This window comes from Rhinolophus sinicus, linkage group LG03, assembly GCF_036562045.2.
Source record: "Rhinolophus sinicus isolate RSC01 linkage group LG03, ASM3656204v1, whole genome shotgun sequence".
In the NCBI taxonomy this organism is placed as follows: domain Eukaryota; kingdom Metazoa; phylum Chordata; class Mammalia; order Chiroptera; family Rhinolophidae; genus Rhinolophus; species Rhinolophus sinicus.
Window position 1 is genome coordinate 98536624 of NC_133753.1, and position 18403 is coordinate 98555026.

General features: G+C 44.5%; 1 protein-coding gene across 3 annotated transcripts in view; it reads right to left on the reverse strand.

Moving 5' to 3' along the window:
• Positions 1-436: 436 nt before the first annotated feature.
• Positions 437-18403, reverse strand: part of SIN3A (SIN3 transcription regulator family member A) — a 63880-nt gene continuing 45913 nt past the window's right edge. For all 3 annotated transcript variants that reach the window (XM_019750986.2, XM_074328298.1, XM_019750985.2), the window contains exons 16-21: positions 17228-17397; positions 13656-13829; positions 9763-9855; positions 8812-8906; positions 4525-4732; positions 437-2348 (exon numbers count right to left, since the gene is read on the reverse strand). In XM_019750986.2, coding sequence (XP_019606545.1) covers positions 2118-2348; positions 4525-4732; positions 8812-8906; positions 9763-9855; positions 13656-13829; positions 17228-17397 — 971 coding nt within the window. In that variant the 3' untranslated portion in view covers positions 437-2117. The remainder of the gene's footprint in view (positions 2349-4524; positions 4733-8811; positions 8907-9762; positions 9856-13655; positions 13830-17227; positions 17398-18403) is intronic.

The following is an 18403-nucleotide window of genomic DNA, read 5'->3' on the forward strand; positions in this document are numbered from 1 at the left end:
GCTCTGGACATAACTGTGCAGAGACAGCAACAGCTGGGGCCCCATCAGTTTCCCCTGTAATCCAAGTCAAGATGATCTTTTAGTTTTTAAAGGAGGGCACAGCTCACAGTGGCCCATGCAGGGATCAAACCGGCAACCTTGGTGTTATGTATTAGCACCATGCTCTAACCAACTGAGCTAATTGGCCACCCCACATGATCTTTTTCTTGAGTGAGCAGAGGGGAATAGGTGAGTTATTGCTGAGAAAACCTGAAGATTTCCCCCTTCCCAATCAGTCTGTATCACTCTATCCCAAAGTTAAGACATTGCCCCAGCTTCACCCTAGACTCTCCTCCCAAAAGGCTCTTGTGCCACTCTACATTTCTGGGTTCACGGTCTCTTGTGTCATCTTCCCCCCCACCCCACCTCCAACACACAAACAAACAAACAAAAAATCTAAAATCATTAGTTTACCATGTATTTTGAAAGTCCAGAAACCAAAACTTTGTGGGGTTTTAGTGGTAGTGGTGGTGATTTTTAATTAAAAAGCAAAAACCACACAACACTTGGTTACTTACAACTATGACTAGGGTCATGGTTGCTAAAGGAAAATCCAGAAGTCCAGGCTGACCACACGTAAAAATCCTAATCACTCATGTCTGCCAGTTTAAATTTATGTAATTAAAAAAATATATATTCCATTTTCACTTGCTAATGAAATGTACCAAATCTGCTCCCTCCCAACCCCATTTATACCACACGCCTTATACACACTTCTTTGAAATACTGGTTTGGTATTTAAGTTGTTCACCCCCATTTCCAATAAGGGTAAGAAAAAATATAGAGAAATACAAACTATATAGCTGGACAACTTACACAAATATAAAGTATTTCCAAACAGTTGAAATAAGGGGTGGGGGGGAAACCATGTACTAAAAGAATGAAAATTTGGGATATTTTGACTTGAGACAAATACAAGTGACTGCTAACTATTTAAAGCAAAATCCTGTTGGTACCGTGGATAAGGAACTAAGACCAAATCCCTGCTTCACAACAGTTCTCCTCTGAGGACAAGGGACTTGGGTTGCAAGTTTATTCCTTAAGTAAGAACCAAGCTTTATTTATTTACAAAAAAAAAAAAAAAAAAAAAAGTTGGGGCAAGGGGGAAGACAAGTTTTACACAAAAGTACTACAACGGTAACTCCCTTTGGTAAAAAGTGTAATAAATGTCTTGTACATCTGTTCATAGGTACTAAATCTGAAGCCACATAGAACTATGGTACACAAGAAGCTAGAGCAGTTATGCTAGCACATCAAAGCATATTTCTTTTAATAAAAAATTGACAGTATGTACATTATTTACAAAAAAAAAGAAAAAATGAAGTTAAAAGTGTGTGTGTGTGAGAGAGAGAGAGAGGCTGGTGGATGGCACTAAGGTAGACTAGTAAAGAAGCAGGTACAAAACAGTTCCACGGGAGCTAAAAAGGATGACTGATTTGAACTTGTTGAGGCTGAAAACCAGAGGAGAGAGTAAAGGGAAGGTGGCAAGGGATTCGCCAGGAATCAGATCCACGAGATGATCAATTCTCAAGCCAAACCGCAGGTCCTGTATCAAATCTAGATGTGCTCGAGTGAGTGACCAGGAAAAGAATCAAATCCAGTTTTTTCCCCCTTTTGGGGGGAGAGGAGTAGTGACCATCAGTTACCACCCATCTAGGTGTTGAGTCCTCCCCCAGTCTGTTTGTCGATGCACGCCCATCAGTCAAGGTATGACCAGCACCTGGTTCCCTCAGCAAAGGTCAGGCCCCAGGAAACTCCAGTCTTAGCTCTGCTGGTGTGTGCACGCAAGCTGAGTGTCTCTGTGCTTGCATGGATTTCCTTCCCGTTCGGGCAGGATACTACCCAAAACCCCATGAGGAAAGTTTCAGCTCCAGCCGTGTAAGGTACCCATGTTTCTTACACATAGCCCACTTGATGCCAGGTTGCACCAGCCACATACAGGTCAGGTGGCCATGTCCCAGAGAGGCCCAGTGAGGCTTGAAAGGCATCTTCCTCATTTCTTCAGTGCATGTGAGGGCCCATGAACCCACCCCCACCCCACACACACCTCCCTCCAGTTATGTGCTCTGGCTCTGCAGTTACGGGGCTTTGAACACAGTGCCGTACTTGACACGGTACTTGTTAATGCTGACAAAGTGCAGGGTCTCTGTGTCACAGGTGGTGGTACAGGGCACCAGGCCCTCCAGCCCCTCACCCATGAGCCACTTGCTGGTCTCTGCTGCCATTTCACGGGGCACATGCTCCTTGGTCCATTTATCTACCCAGGCCTGGAACCTCTGATGGAGCCTCTTGCTTACACGCTCATGGGACTGCAAAATAGAACGAGGAAAAAACAATGAACTAGGACCAAAAACTCCCTTCAAATACAAAGCCCAATTTTCTCCTAAAGTAGCAAAGATGTGGGCTCAAGTCTCTGATACCACTGGTTAAAAACAAACGAACGAACAAACGATTGAATGAAAGAAAGAGAGACAGGAAGAAAGCAAGCAAGCAGGCAGACAATAAGAGATGTTCAAGAAGAGAACTGAAAGGTTAAGAACAGAACATGTAAGGAGTTAGAATCCATTAAGCCCCCAAAGAAATGCCAACTCAGGGTCTGGGCAGAAGTAGCTCAGCACTTCTGTTTCAGCATTCATTAGCATCACCTGGGCAACCTGAGAAACTACAGACTGCCTTCCATCTACCTACCTTTTAAAATCAGCATCCCAGCTGATTCTAATGTACCCCAAGTATGACCTAAGTTGCGGTACATTAGGTCGCACTTGGGGTACTGTTGGTCATTTCTATCAGCAGGGCACGCGCCACTAAGGAAGGCAGCGCACCACAGAAGGCTTCAGACCCACTCTCCCTTCAGAGCACCCCCACCCCACCTGGCACAGCACATCTCCAATGCAGGTTCACGTTCCTACCTATGCCACCATAAATATGTACTGGTGCCCACATGCAAGGCAGAGTAGGGGATAAGGATGGATGAGGGGCTGCCCAGTTCCCCAAACAATTTGAATCAGAAACATACAAACAACGCATAGCACCAGGAGAGAAGTACATTAAAGCGCCCCCCCAGCGTCTCCCAATGTTCTGTCGTCCTTGCACACACATCCAATTCAAAGCAGTGCTTGATCGGCCCCTCAAACCTGGCAACCCCTTTCTATTCACAGCTGTGCCCCCAAACTTCCCACTGACTCAAGCAAAACAAACAAAACCAAACTGCGAAGACCGCCAGGCATCGTCCTTGCCGCTCTCCTTCCTCTTCCCTCGGGTGCTGACCTAATCATTACCACATCCTGACAACTGCGCATCCGAATCACATCTCCAGTCTGTCTGATTCTCACAACTCCACTGCCACCCTTCTGCTAGCCCGTCAGCAGCACGTCTCACTTGGACAAAAGTAGTCCAACTCTGTGCTCACACTCAGTCCCATTCTCCTCAGAGTCCAAACCATGTCCCCCATGTACCTCAAACAAAATCCAAACCATGGCCTGTAAGACTAAGTACGTGGCCTCTGCCCACCCTTCCAACGTCACGCCTCCCACATTCCTATGGCTCCAGCCACACTGAGGGTTTTAGTTCCTCACACGTGCCAAGTCCTTTCCTCCCTCCCTTGCCTTGCACTTGCTTGTTTCCTCTGCCTAGAAAATACCAACCACCAACTCTTTACCAGGCTGGATCCTTGTCACTGTTCAGGCCTTCAGTGTCACCTCCTTAGAGAGGTCTCCCCCAATAAACGCTGGGCCTGCGTACTGGTTTCCCTTGGTCACTTCACCTAGTTTCTCTGTTGGTAGTGCGGATCACACTACCTTCTCTGCTCTATTTCATGACTGTCGTCCAGGGCCTGGCACAATCTCTGGTGCCTAAGTGCATCAGGAAGCCCTCACAATTGGGATAACGTGTGCGAGCAGGGCGGCCTCATGCAAGCAATACCACCTGCAAGTAAATGCTAGAAGGTGCCATCAGCCGTTATGGGTTCAACTGTGCTCCCCGCTCTCCAATTCACATGGTGACATCCTAACCCCCAGCACCTCAGAATGGGACCTTATTTGGAAGTAAGTCTGTTGAAGATATAATTAGTTTCGAGGAGGTCGTAGCTTGTAGGGTGAACCCATAATGCAGTATGACTGGCATCCTTTAAAAGGGGGAAATTGTGGACAGACAGGCACACAGGGAGAGCACTATGTGAGAAGGCGGCAGATATTCACAAGCCGCAGAATTCCAAAGGCCAGCACAGCGCCCGAGCCCAGGAGAGGCGGAAGATTCTCCCGGACAGCCCTTGGCAGGTCTGAACCCCTCTGCAACACCCCATCTCGGACTTCTGGCTTCCAGAACTCTGAGACAATACACTTTTGATTGTGTAGATCATGCACCTGTGGTACTGTGTCGCGGCATCAACAGACTAATACTCCTGCTTACTCAACAGTTCTCAAACGAAGTGGAGGTTTTCATAAAGGAAGAGCAAAGCCCTGAAGCCTTGGGGCCGCTGGGCCTCACCTGATGGGCCCGGAGCAGGGCAGTCCTCCGATACATGTAGTCCTCAGACTTGATCACATACACCATCTTGTAGGAGTTCAGCTTGAACCTACACTCCAGCTTATCCAGGCTATCCACATTCTCCATGCTCTTCTTGCTGTTGCCTTCCTTCCCTTCCTTTTCCTGCTGTTCTCGACCACGCTGGCACTTCCGGATCCTCCGAAGGTTCCTGCAAAGCAAAAAGCCCCGCAGGATGACAGCTCATCCACACAGACTCACACGACTCCTCCAGAAGAGTTTTCCTTATTGTGCGTTCATAGCACTCATCACAAATTTATTTACATACATATAAAAAGTGCCCAGTGGTGTCATTGTAACAAAATATTCAACTGCAGAGATACACAGAATAAAAAGTAGAAATCTTCAACCATGCCCTACCCCAATTTTTCAAACCCTACGTGCCTTGGCAGAGGTAGCGATTGTTAGCAGTCTTAAAACCTTCTAGGCCTCCCAAAATTAAATAAGCAGTCACTTGCTGTAGTTCTGCTTTTGGGATTTAAGAGACAAAATCAGATCACACTATAAATATTAACCTACTCTTCTCCACTTTTCACTGACTCTCATGCAGATGTTTTCATTTCACCGCACATAGATTTGTCTCCCTCTCTTTAATGGCTGCAGAGGAATGTGACGTAATTTAACCATTCCTTAACAGGAATCAATCAGGGCTCCTCCTCTGAACCACAGAGCACAGAAAATTATTTTAATACCTATTTTTTCAACTCTTCCATAGATGGTTCATTAACTAATGTTATTCTACATACACAGGAAAGAAGATAATTCACATCAGTGGATGCCTTGGTGCGTATTTAGAGCTTAATTCTCTCCAACAATGACCAGAGAAAGCTTAGATAGACAATTACATTGTTTCCAATACTTTGCCCTTAGAAACGTGCTGCTTCTATACATGTATTTCTGTAGGACAGCAGTTCTTTGGTCCAAGGACCCCTGGCAGTCCCAAGACCCTTTTCAGGTGGTTTGTGAAATCACAAATACTTTTATCATAGTACTAAAACATTATTTGCCTTCCCTTTTTATTTCATTAACATACACACTCGCAGTGCGAAAGTAGTGGAGAATAAAAATGCTGGTGGCAGCACCAAGCTGTCCTCAGAAACCGTGGTATCCTTCTTTCCAGGTACTGGCAATGAAAAAGAAAGCTGGGGGCTGGCCCGGTGGCTCAGGCGGTTAGAGCTCCATGCTCCTAACTCCGAAGGCTGCCGGTTCGATTCCCACATGGGTCAGTGCGGTCTCAACCACAAGGCTGCCGGTTCAACTCTTCTAGTCCCGCAAGGGATGGTGGGCTCCGCCCCCTGCAACTAAGATTGAACACGGCACCTTGACCTGAGCTGCCTCCCAGATGGCTCAGGTGGTTGGAGCGCGGGCTCTCAACCACAAGGTTGCCAGTTCGATTCGACTCCTGCAAGGGTTGGTGGGCAGCGCCCCCTGCAACTAAAATTGAACATGGCACCTTGAGCTGAGCTGCTGCTGAGCTCCTGGATGGCTCAGTTGGTTGGAGTGCATCCTCTCAACCACGAGGTTGCCGGTTCGACTCCCGCAAGGGATGGTGGGCTGTGCCCCCTGCAACTAGAAACAGGAAATGGCAACTGGACCTAGAGCTGATCAGCACCCTCCACAACTAAGACTGAAAAGACAACAACTTGACTTGGAAAAAAGTCCTGGAAGTACACACTATTCCTCAATAAATTCCTGTTCCCCTTCCCCAATAAAATCTTTAAAAAAAAAAGAAAGAAAGAAAGCTGGTTTCGAGGAAGAATGTCCTGGATGAAACTAAATTTTAAATGGGACCCCAATCCCTTAGTTCGCATGGTTTTAGTATGCTATGTGGTGAAATGGGAACCACACTGAAATACAGGACCCCTGAAGAAAGGCACTGAGTTTGCCTGAGCTGCAGACGGAGCACCAATTTTACCTGAAAGACAACTGACTAGACAGCTTGGGGTATCTGGTACACATTTGCCCAAAACTGAACAAGGGAGACTGGCACTTCAAGGGAAACAACTGCACACATCGTTGCCCATAGTAAGATTTAAGCTTTCAAGTAAAACTTTGGATTTTGGTACACCGGTACTTGCCGCAGTAAGCTAACAGCTTCCCACTATTTAAACATGTGTCTGATGAGGTCAATGGCAATACTAATAAATGTGATTTTTTTGGATATTGTAAAATGAAAATGTGTAAACATATGGTAGGTCTGCATAACTTAGTGAGTTACCATTTTCCGAAAAAACAATTGCATGAAGTTATACAGTCACGCGTGGAAAAAATTCATTCCAAGTACAAGATAAACAAATGGATTTTGATATTAACTATATGAAAAGCTCACTGATGTTTCACTGATACTGCAACTAACCTTTAAGAAACTACCACTCGAAGAGTTTTATTGTCCTATCAAAGAATATCCCCAATTATTTGAAAGAATATGAAAATAATTATTTTTCTAGCTACATATTTGAGGAAGGCCAGATTTTCTTCACATATTTCAACCAAATAACATAGTGGTAAATACTACCAGACATAATTCATATAAACAAAAGCTCAATCTCTAAGAGTGAAGGAATCTCAAGGCTAAAAAGACTGAGAACCGCAGCTCTGAGGCAATTAGAAGCCAAAGTGCCGTGGTGAAGGCCGCACACATTAACGCCCACTCCAGAGTGACCGCATCAATTCCTGGATTTCCCTAGCGCACATCAAAGTGCTCCCTTCTCTGTATTCTCTGAACACAGATTACAAAGCTTTTAAAACCTTGTGCCAACCTAGTGAGAAACACACGTATTTTTATTATACCGTTTCATAAACACGGAGACTAAGTCTGTTCTGTTTTGGGGCCTGGCAGAGCAGCTGCCCAAAGTCTGTGCCAGACATCAGTGACTGCAGGAGCCTAGAAGAGCCCTTCTGCTCACACCCCTTTACAAGTTCCCACTGGGGCGGAGTCTAATGATCCTGGGATAATACCGTGTTTCCCCGAAAATAAGACCTAGCTGGACAATCACGTCCAATGCGTCTTTTGGAGCAAAAATTAATGTAAGACCTGGTCTTACACTATAGTGTATTATATTTATTTTATATTATATTATATATTATAGAAGACCTGATCTTATAGTAAAATAATACCGGGTCATTAGAGGTGATTGTTCAGCTAGGTCTTATTTTGGGGGAAACATGGTACCTTTCTGGAAACATAAGGCATGAGATTCAATTCCAAACTTTTGGGAGGGAAGAAAGCCATTCTACTACAGCAAGACCTGTTTCCTACTTCTGAAACTCTTTTTCAACCTCAGAAAACCAGCATTTACAATCTGCCCTTATGTGGGAGTGGTGGGGAATTGAAAAGATGATCCCATAAAGAGTTAATAGAGTGGATGGCTGGTTGGCTTAGTGGTTGGAGAGCAGCGCTCATAACACCAAGGTCACCGGTTTTATTCCCACATGGTCCAGTGAGCTGTGCCCCCCCCCCCAACTAGATTGAAAACAATGACTTGACATGGAACTGATGGGTCCTGGAAAAACACACTGTTCCCCAATATTTCCCCCCCAAAAATAAATAAATAAATAAATAAATAAATAAATAAATAAATAAATAAATAAAAAATAAAAAGTTAGCAAAGTAGGCCTAAGACTGCTATCCTTTGAAAGGCCTGCTTATTAGGTTGTGTCCTTTGGCTGGGTGTTTGGATCTTGGATTTGGGGAGAGTCTCCATGTTCCCTAAATGGTAAGAGTTAGCTCACTGTATGTAAACGGTTTGTACAAAATAATATGGTTCATGCTGAAAATGTGCTTTCCTTCTGGAAGTCTGGAATTTGGGTACATGCTGGGCAGAGGTGCCCACATGACTAGCACCCAATAAAAAACCCTGGCAGACAGCATTTGAGATATGTAGTAGTAGTTTGCTGCTGGGGGAACCCTGAGTACTCTGCGTGACTCCACAGGAAGAGGGCTCTGGAACCGTGCGCCTGTTCCCGACTGGCTTGGCTTTGTGTCCTGTCACACATCCCTAGCCAACACACGGACAGTCACTGCGGGTTCTCTACAACGCTCACTTCCCTGATGCTTTGGCGTGGGCTCCAGGTAAGCTCCTGGTGTTAACAGCAACACAAGTAGCCTTGACTAGTGTCCAAAGCAGACAGAACAATGAATGGAGTACGTGACAAGCAAGAACCTGGAAGAAGTTTAAGGCTCTCGCAGCCTGCTCAGGTGCACAAGGATAGGTGACGTGGGCCACTCACCGTGGGAGAAACACTGGTTTCCGAGTGAGATGCTCACGAAGCTCAGGAGAGGTGGTGTCGGAATTCACGTACCGCTCCACGTAGTCTGACCAGCGCTAGGAGACGCGGGGAGAGCACAAACACTGAACTCCATCCTCATCAGGCAGCCTAGCAAATGCTACTGACTAAAATGTCTGAAACCCCGAAAATTTCAAGATCGAAAAAATTTCTTTCCATAATGACATGTTCGTTACTTGGTATTGGAACACAGCTTAAAAATTCTGTTAGACAGCAAAACCCAAAGTTTCTCTGAGATATTTAAGTGTTACCAAAAGTCATAAATGTGTACAAGCTGGCTCACTGACAAGTTTTAATTCCCCAAAGAGTGTTTTGTTAAAGAATACAATGATAGTGGCAAATGTATGAAAGTCAGTGTCTTTCACATTCAAATCTGGATTCTGGCATCTCTTTAAAAAATTGTAAAGATCTGGCAACCATTAGCCAGTCTTCCCACAAAAACAGTCTCCCCTCCATATACCCCAACACCACACATGGGGCTTGCCTCTCTCATTGACATTACCAGCCAGACCCAGCTGTGATAACCAGCTCACTCTGTCTGCTCTGTGGGGTTGTGAACTCCTGGCTTCATCTATCCCAATAAAAAGTAAACAAGACACAAAGAGTCCAGATGATACCAGGCAGACGGCAGCTCATTTGTTGTTTCTTATATTTCAGGATAAAAATAAGAACTGTGCCAGTCACGACACTGCCTCAGAGGAGATAGCTTTACCGAGAGCTAGATGAGACTGCCATCAACTGAATGTGTACCACCAGGCAGCCCTTCTATTGAGCTTAAGACATGGCAGGAAAGAGCTGTACTCTAAGCATCAGGCCCTGACGCTTACACAGGCCCGCGGCTGTCTTGGCCTTTGACAGCTCTAGGAGCAATTTCTGCAATATACTTGTCCATACCTCTGCTTCTACTGGGTCATCCGAGTTCTCCTCTTCTGTGTCCAATAGCTCAATGGTCAGTTGAACCTGGCCTTGGCTCTGAATGAACATAAGCTGCAAAAAGAAACTTGAGTGTAAACAAAAGACCATCTCCAAAGCTATACCCTACCTAGCTTCTCAAGGGGCGGGAGGTGGGGAGGCAATAAAGTTGTAAAGCTCTGCTCCAAAGGAAGAGATGAGGAAGGCACTCCAAAGCTCAGGAGGCTGCTGATCACAAAGGGAAAAGTTTAATGTTGCTACCAGCAAAATGAAGTGTTAGAGCAAAAAGCACCATGTTATGTTTCATATGTCTTCAATTAGCTAAAACAATAATCAATGTCAGTAAGAGTGCATTAAAAGCAGTTTGTTCATTAGGAAGAAATATGGTAAAGAAGAACTATAAAATGACAATGCCATTTCACTTGATAATTCCATTTCTAGGACTTAATACAAAGATTCAAACAAGTCCACAGTGGTTTAAAAAAAAAGAGAAAGAAAAAAAGGAGTAAGAAAGAAAAAAGGAACCCTCTCACACCAAGGTGAAGTGGAAAACATCAACATGACAGAGCAGCAACCGTATTTCCATGGCAAAGGAGTCACACCGCCTGGGGCAAGGAACACAAACACTGCCATAGGAAGTGATTGATATGCTATAGTGGTATCAGTCACTGGAAGTTCTGGAAATTCTCAGTTCTACTAATACTATTTGTGCGATTTTTTAAAAAGTCCACATTTAAAAGCAATACCGTGATAGAGGTAAAAAGCAAGTCATGTTGTGCACACAAAAAACTATCAAACGGTGATAGCACATGGAAGTCCCCTTTCAGAGCCCCTGGATACCCAAAGCCCTCATCCTCAGGGCTTGCTGCGGACAAGATCACTACTCAAATCACATAGGAAGATACTAGAAGGAAGCTTGAGAACCATTTATTTCTACTTCTTAGGTTTACACAGGGAAAAACCTAAAATTCAGAGTTCTGATTTCTCAAGGGCACACAGCCAGTCAGTAAGCAAACAGGACCAGAAGCCAGTTATGGTTCCTAGTGCTCTTCTGGAGAAGCTTTAAAAATTCCTATCTGTTAGTAAAATTTAAAACATGGCAAGAACATCTCTCTGTCTCTGTCTCTCTCCCAAAATCGATTTGGAAAAAACTGCCCCTAGGAGTTTGCTAACTGCCCTACACCTAGGACGACCTATAGTACAGACTGGTCCTACCGTTCTAAGGAAATCTCCCTTCAAAGTGACATTAAACAGATATGCTTAAAACCGAACTCAATTTCACCGCAGCAGGCTCGCTCCTTCTCCTGCTGCTGGTCTCGTCAGGCCCTGCCCACGTGTGCGCCCAGCACTCTCACCTCTGGAACGGCTGTCCAAGTCTCGACTAGCCGCAGTATTACACTGCCCACACCCATCACCCAAGTTTGGTAACTGCCTCCAGTGGTGCACGCCCCTCTGGCCCCTCCACTACTCCTTCCTCCGTGCTACCAAACTGACCTTCCTGAAAGCTCAAATCCAGGGGGACAGTTGGCCCTTACTAATGCCTCACTGCTCACCCACCACAAGAAACCCAAACCATGTCCTCAGTGTGGCTGTAAAGCTCCTCTACCATTTGGAGTCCCCTTCTACACAGCCCCTCGGCCAGCACCTGTACTTCATTCACTCAACACAGTCACTGGATGTCTACTATTTATCAGGCAGGGGCACACTCAGAAAAGAACATGGTTTCTGTTTTGGAGCAGCTCAATTTAGTACTGGAAACAGGAATATAAACAACTGTATTTACACTAGAACTAAGTAACTACAAAGGTACTGTATTTTAGACATGAAGAATATGCTGTGAGAACAAACATTTCCTCCTCAGTGAGCTGAAAAAGATTTCACTTCACTGAAGTGACACTCAGCTGGACACTGAAGATCTAGAGGAAGACTAATGAGTTTTAGACAAATTATGACAGAGAGAAACATTTTAGTAAGCACATAAAAAGAACCCCACCCCCACCCCAAGAGGTGAAAGACATGACTAAGCAATACACAGAAGAGGGTGAAAAAAAGGGCAACAGTAGGAAATGGGGAAATGTGAATTTAAATAACATAATTTTCTAACCATCTAACTGGCGAAAATAAAGAAGTTTGATAATACCGAGTGACTAAGGATGATGCGATAAATGCTCTTATGAAAGTATACACTGGTATGTGTAGCCTAACAGTTTGAAGAGTGAAATGGTAATATCCATTAAAATTAAAAATTTAAAATATGCATACCCTTTTAACCACTTAATTTCACTTGTTTGTCTCTACCCTAGACAAATACTAACAAGCACACAAAAACACAAGTATAAGAAAATGCATTCAATGTAGCGCTATTTGCGGTAGTAGGAAAATGGGAATAGTTTAAATGTTTATACATAAGGGAATGATTTTTTAAAATACATGGTACATTCATACTATTATGACACAGCAGTTGAAAAAAATAAACTGGATCTACATAAACCAAAATAGAGCAATTCTAAGACATATTAGGTGAAAAAAGCACGATGTAGAATATACACGGTCTAATATCATTTATTTCTAAATATACACACATATGTATGTATATATAATAAATGCACAGAAAAGGGTCTGAATGGACAGAGAGAACTAAACATGCCTGATTTTTTCAAAGCAGTACAGAATGTGCACAGGAGAAATAAAGGGCGAGGAGGCTGGAGTCTGGGGCGGGGGTGGCAGGGGCTCTGAAGGGCTGCTTACTCTGAGCTTAGTGGTCACACTATTAACGTTTACTCTGAGGAAACACTTTCAAGACAAGGATCACTTGGTGACACAACTGTCCTGCTTACTAAACAAGCCTTTGCTCCTGCTATTCTCTCTGCCACTCTGACAACTGTTCTTACCTACTATAGGGTCTGTCCATTTCTTCACAGGCCCTCACCAACAGTTTCATATGCTGTTAACTCACTGTGGGTAGGGATGGTAATTCTGTTCACCATTGAAAGTAAACACGCAGTAAACTCAAAATAAACACATACATTAAATCTTTCTACTAGGCCAAGTATAAACCTGAACCTGTCTTCCTAAATACATACAAGCTTTGTTTACCTATACACATTTATTACACAGCTACAATCATAGTATTTTATTTGCGTCAGTATTCTTATAATTTATAATTAACTTTAAAGGACTGCAAAATATGCCATCCAGTATTCACACAATACCACCCCCATAGTGGGAAGAACGTCTAGATTGTTTCCACACATGCTTTTCAAATTAGCGATTACAATGGTGGAAAACTGGAAACAACCTAGATGTCAAACCAGAGAGGTATAATTCTCTACAAAATGAAATATCAGAGTCACAAAAAGATGCTGAAGGCTGAGGTGTTGTTAATTGAGCAAAATAAGTTACACAACACTGTCTAGTATAATATAATCTCTTTCAAAATATTTACAAGCATAGAAAAGTCTAATAATGTCATCAGTGATTATTTCTGAGAAGAATTGTAGGTAACTTTTTTTCTGCATTTCCTATTTTTTCTACTGTGATAAAGGATTACATTTATAAACATTTTAAGACAATATACTTACAAAGTTCTATCCTATGAAAAAATGTTCAAAGAAATAAAGCAGGACAGAAAATTGTAAAAATCATATATAACTAATTTTTTTCAAAGGAAAAGTAACAGACTGTGCTTGGGAGACTTTACTTCTACTTTTCTGTATTCGTGTATTTCCTCAGTGAGCTCACAGGAACTCGGAGGTGTTCCGGGAGTGGCATCACTGGGCAAAGCACCCATATGGTATGGCTTTGACTGCTGGTGGAGACGGTCCCAACTACGCACACTGTCACCACCAGTCCTTCACTGCACAAGTGACTCTCACCTTAAAGCAGTTCTCATCCGACATGAGCTGCTCTGCCTTCCGCTGATACGCTGACTCCAGGAGATTCCTCGAGGTCTGCGTGTTCAGCTGGCCTCCAGTGGCCCCGTTGTTATTTTCTGCCAGGTATAGGTCAGTCACCTGTACACAGATCTCATCACTCACGATGTGCTGCAGCTGGAATCAAGCAAAGGCAAAGTGCCAGTGAACCAAGAAGACTCTTGTCCCTGTCACACAGTTAACCTTCCTCTAACAGGTCCTGTCACTCAGCTCAGAAAGGTTTTTTGGGTTGGTCATTTAAAAAAATCAATCACACAAGACCACTATTTTATTTTCTTGGAGAATAACCAAGCCAGAATATTCAACCATATCACTGGTCCATGAGTAAAACTTTCATACCTATTTAAGGGCAAAACCACAGGCAAGTCAGGGAAACGTGCTGCTTATTTAAAGTTCTAAAGAACTTGAAAAATATTTTTACGTGACATGGCTTCCTATTTTTATGGCACTTATTTACCATTTACAATTTCCTTTCATACATACTCTCTTTTGATCCAGACAACTGTACTGGGATGAGATTGCAGAGGAGTGACCTATTACACACGAGATAAATTTACACATTAGATGAGAAAACTCGGTGTGTGTCAAGGAGCCTTAGAAACCAGTCTGTATTTTCAGCCCTTGTACAAAGTCTGAAACTCAAGAGGTATTTAAGAAGCTGTTCCTGAATTAACTGTCCCGGGGCACTCAGCTGAAGGAGCAGAGTTAGGACTAATATTCGAGCTCCATGATGCCAGGCCGATATTCTTTCTAACACCCCATCTATTTTCCTACATCTGATATGTAGGAAACGATCAGATTAGATAGATTTACAACTATCTTATCAAACTATCTGGTAACTAGAAAGTCGAATCAGAGTTTCTTTCCATGGTCATGGATATTTCTATTGTGAAATAAAAACTCCCTCAAATGAAATTATCCATCAAAATGCCAGAGCATGTAAAAAACAAGATACAAGAAGCAAGCAAAAATTTCAATGCAATATCAATTTGTCTATTTTCCGTTAAAATTCTCATAACCATTAAGCCATTCTAGTTTTAGGAAGACACAATCTTTTTGAAGTACTATTAACTACGAAAATTATTTATTTTTAATATTTAAAAAAGTCTTAAATGACAAATATTTGTAGATAAACGGACACAGTGAGAGGTCAGAAGGTAAGTGATTTGACGGTGGCAGGAAAGCCAACAACTGGAGATGGCTGAATAAATTACAATCAGTCCAGACAATGGATACTAATGGACAATTAAAATCATGCTTATAAAGTGGTAACACAAAGAAAAGCTTAAGATACGGTGTTTCAGGGAGAGAAAAAGTAGTGTTAACAAAGTATATCCAAAGCCTGGTATCCACCATGTAGACCAGGTCACTGACTCTCCACCCACGTCCTCTTTCTTGGGACATGTGGGCCCTTCTAGTCTTTGGAAAGGGCAGCACTGTAACTATCCCAGCGACAACTAGACAACTGCAACCTGAAGCTGGCAGATTCTTGCTACTACCAATGTGAAATGTCACAACGAGTGTGCCTAGCAGACAGAGGAGCGTCTGGATGGGAGGTCAGGTAGCGCTGGGACCAGAGGCACTGCCGAGGTAAGCCGAAGCCTCAGGGGCAGAGAAAAGCATGAGAATGAGCAGACATCCAGAAGGCAGGCATGCAGGCAAGGGAAAAAAACATCCCAATGCAATCCCTACGTGGTTGGGCATATTTTGAGTTCTGTACTAGAGGTGAGACCACCTACAGTAATCTTAAGACAAATCCCTCTTAAACTCGTTTGGAAATGGTAAGATAAATGAGTGGCTTGACCTTGAATTGTATATTCTATCTCTAGTCAGCAATGAACTCTGGGAGAACACCAAACGAACTGAGAGAAGATAAGTCACCAACTGAGGGGTTAAGATGAAAACCATGAACATATGTTTTAAAAACACTGAATTTGGGTTTCTGGATAAAACCCGTTTCCATAAAAAGACTAGACATGATGTATTATTGACTCAAAATCATAACCAGGTGCTCCTAGTAAATGGACTAATTATATCTATTGTTTCAAAAACCAACCTCAGCTTATAAAAAGTTCCTTTTAGGGCGGCCGGATGGCTCAGTTGGTTAGAGCGCGAACTCTGAACAAGGCTGCCGGGTCAATTCCCGCATGGGAATGGTGGGCTGCGCCCCCTGCAACTAAAGATTGAAAACGGCAACTGGACTTGGAGCTGAGCAGCCCTGGAGAAGCACACTGTCCCCCAATATTCCCCAACGGGAAAAAAAAAAGTTCCTTTTATTGAATTCATAGTAGTTGTGCTGGAAGTATGAAAGACAACTTCTAGCTATAGCAGCAGCAAACTTATAAGCAGAAACATAAGCACATGGCAACTTTCAGAGGATGTTAACTGAGATTAGTCTCTCAAAAACTATAACCAGAACTAACTGCATCCATCCAGTGATTTCTGTCAGTCACCATACAGACCGCTTAAGGGAAGCCCTAAAAATTCTTCAACTTTCAAGTTTAACAAAACTGCCTGACAACTTCTGTGAAGATGCGAAAATTCAGTCACGTGAAGTGTTCTTACTTGACTCAGCAGATCCTGTGAGAGAGATGCAGAGCCATGCGTCCTTTCAGATTCGAGGCAAAAGCATGGGCACTCTGCAAATGATTCCACATTTTACACCAAGGAAGCACTGAGCAACAACAAGCTTTCTTTATACCATGGCAATGTACACTCTAGAAGTAGAATTTTTTTTTCAGGTTTTCACTTTAAAGAAAGTAATGCACAGGTGTGGTCTCTTTGGGGGCCGACTGGGAGAAAGACAAATCAATAATGCAAGTGTCTTGATACTGAACATTGACAGGTGACCTTTTCCAAATAAAGAAGCCGTCCCTCAAAAATCAATCAATCAATCAATCAATACAATTAAAAACATTTTTTAAAAAGCAGTGCATCAACAACAGGCTGCCTTCAGGAGTTCAGAACTCAAGGCAACGGAGCAGAGGAGCGGAAACCTGACTGACTATTCATGCTCTCTGCTATGAAGTTATTGCTGTTGTAGAGAACATGTTTACAGGCTCCCAGGGTGCCCCAGGAAAACACCACAAACCTAACTCAGAGGGAACCTCAGATAGTAAGGTGGGCAATGTATTGTAAAAGATGGTATGTGAAACCTTCCTATAAAAAGAACTTCAAATATTAAACAAGGGAAGTATGACAATTACCAGCATCTACAGAAGCTGAAAGCTCTCCCCACACCCAGAAGACAAGGGAAGGGCCAGGCCAGTGTGGGCTCCACAGGTGGCCAGCACACAGGGGCAGAGCGCCAGGCCTGGGGGCTCAGAGCTGGGAGGGGGCGCACTCTGAGCAAAGCCGGGGTCAGTGCTGTGGCAGAAGTACTGCCCTATGGTTGCCAGTGGAAACGACAGCCCATCATCTCCCCCCCACCCAAGCACTCGTCACCCACAGGGCTATGAACCTGCCATCGGGCCTGCTCCCTCGGGCAGGAAGGCGTCCTGCCTGCCGGCGCTCACCTGCCGGACGATGCTCTGGATGAGCTTGTCCATGGTGAAGGCGATGTAGGCGTGGATGGTGAACATCTCCCGCAGCGAGTCCTCGTACTGGGACGAGTCGATGTTGCCGTCCAGCAGGCTACGCACCATGTCCAGGAAAGCCGGGTAATAGTCCTCCACATCCACGTCCACTGCGGGAGAGGGCAAAGCTGAGGCTCCGCTGCTGGGCGGCGCAGGGAGCAGGCCGGGCGGGCCGCAGCGCGCTCAGCAGCACCGGGAGGACCAGCCCTCGGGGATTGCACATCCCCCCTCAACCAGCTGCGTAGACGAAACCCGACCGGTGGCCGCAGCCCCCAGCGCAGCCCCCCGGAGTGACTGCGCCATGACCAGCGGCTTCTCCCTGACAAGCCACAAAGACACTTACTGCCAGCTTGACTGGCTCTGCGTAGGAGCACAAACTATCCCGGGGAACAGGTCTCCTCCGAAGGCTGGTGGCCCGTCTGCTAAGAGCATTCCTGACATGGGTCACAGCCCACAAAGCTCTTCCAGTGACGCACAGAGTGCAGACAGGGTGACTGTTACACTGGGCCACCTGTCGGGAACTGAACAACCAGTGCTAGAATAATGACACCATCTCCATCTGTCCAAGTCCTGCGTAACGACCGATTGCGACGCTCACTCCACAACTACATGGAACAGTCTGTACTCAATGCCCAGGAACCACTCTGCCACCAGCGAGAACCTTACCGGCTGTTCCTGAGACACGGGAAACTGGCAGGGGCACAGGACTGGTGAAAGGACTGCCTTTGGCACACTAAAGGAAAAGCAACTACATGAGGCTCAAAGCTGGGCACATCTGGTCTCGGGCTGGGCTGGCAAGCAAGGCAGTGGCAGGAGGGGCTGCTGGGGTTGGTTACGCTGCTTCTTGATCTAGGTACTGGGACCACTCCAGAGGTGTGTTTACTTTGTAAAAGTTCACTGAGCCATACAATTTGGAGCTGTGTACTTTCCGATGCATGTGTCAGTTTCAATAAAAAGTTCACTAAAATTAAAAAAGTTACAAAAGGGACTCTATCACTGACATTTGGCTCCCCGCTTCTAAAGTCTATACAGGGGCCAAGGCTGAGGGTAACAGCCTGCTTAGCTGCAGTGGGACAGACCCCGCGAAGGCGGCTACACAGGACGGCCACTGTTCCA